General features: G+C 32.7%; 1 protein-coding gene across 1 annotated transcript in view; it reads right to left on the reverse strand.

Annotated features, from left to right (window-relative positions):
* LOC107705625 (paired box protein Pax-3-B-like) overlaps window positions 1–862 on the reverse strand; it is a 22283-nt gene that overhangs the window by 7050 nt on the left and 14371 nt on the right. The window contains exon 8 of the mRNA XM_016509016.1: window positions 659–849. Within this exon, the coding sequence (XP_016364502.1) occupies window positions 659–849 (191 nt within the window). The remainder of the gene's footprint in view (window positions 1–658; window positions 850–862) is intronic.

An 862-nucleotide genomic window follows, 5' to 3' on the forward strand; every position in this document is an offset into this window, starting at 1 on the left:
ATATCAGTAATTAAATCATGAAATAAACAAATCAAAAATGAATACACAAATTTAAAATTTTTCCTCCAGAAAATGTTTAGATTTTAAACATTCTAAATGAATATTACATTAAATATGCTAAACATTAATAAATATTATTCATTAAATACTTATAAATATTATAATATAATATATTATAATTCCATTAATATTATAATATTATAAAATAACATTACATTGTTAAATATTTTCTTTTTTTCTACTGGAAGAAATGTATATACATATGACTCTATCAGGTATAGATTTTCAGATTTTCATCGCATGAAAGAAAACACTTTAAGTGATTTTATCATACACACATGCAATATTTAAGCGTTGTGGAAACGCCTTTAAAACATGAACATGATTTTATGTTAAATGTGCATCTGTGACGCTGAACACTTGCCTTCTAGACTTCTATGATAAGTGTGTTACTGTATGCAAAATGAGGGACAAGTTGACATTATTTTCTGTGGTAATCAACATCAGGCCATTGATGCTTTACTCCTATCCAGTTTAAAGTTCAGACTTAGTCATTTGTTTAAGCCAGTCATGTGACAAACAAAGCCTCACTATCTCATAACTGAGCATTATTAAAAATTACATTCAGCAGTTTAAAACAATTGAATGTCTTTATTACCTGAGAAGACAGTCCATTATTGATGGCAGAGTTGGCGTGACTGTTATGAGGTCCAAATGTATCTGAATATCCAGCGTAACCATGGCGACTGGAGAGACAGTAGGAAGCCCCGCCCTCCTGCCCCGCCCCTCCAGCACTCTGATGGCCTGCAGGCAGCGGGAGCGGCTGAGGTCTGTGTACAGTACTCGAATCTGAGAAGACAAA

Source organism: Sinocyclocheilus rhinocerous, unplaced genomic scaffold (genome assembly GCF_001515625.1).
Source record: "Sinocyclocheilus rhinocerous isolate Xijiao unplaced genomic scaffold, SAMN03320098_v1.1 scaffold1616, whole genome shotgun sequence".
Classification (NCBI taxonomy): domain Eukaryota; kingdom Metazoa; phylum Chordata; class Actinopteri; order Cypriniformes; family Cyprinidae; genus Sinocyclocheilus; species Sinocyclocheilus rhinocerous.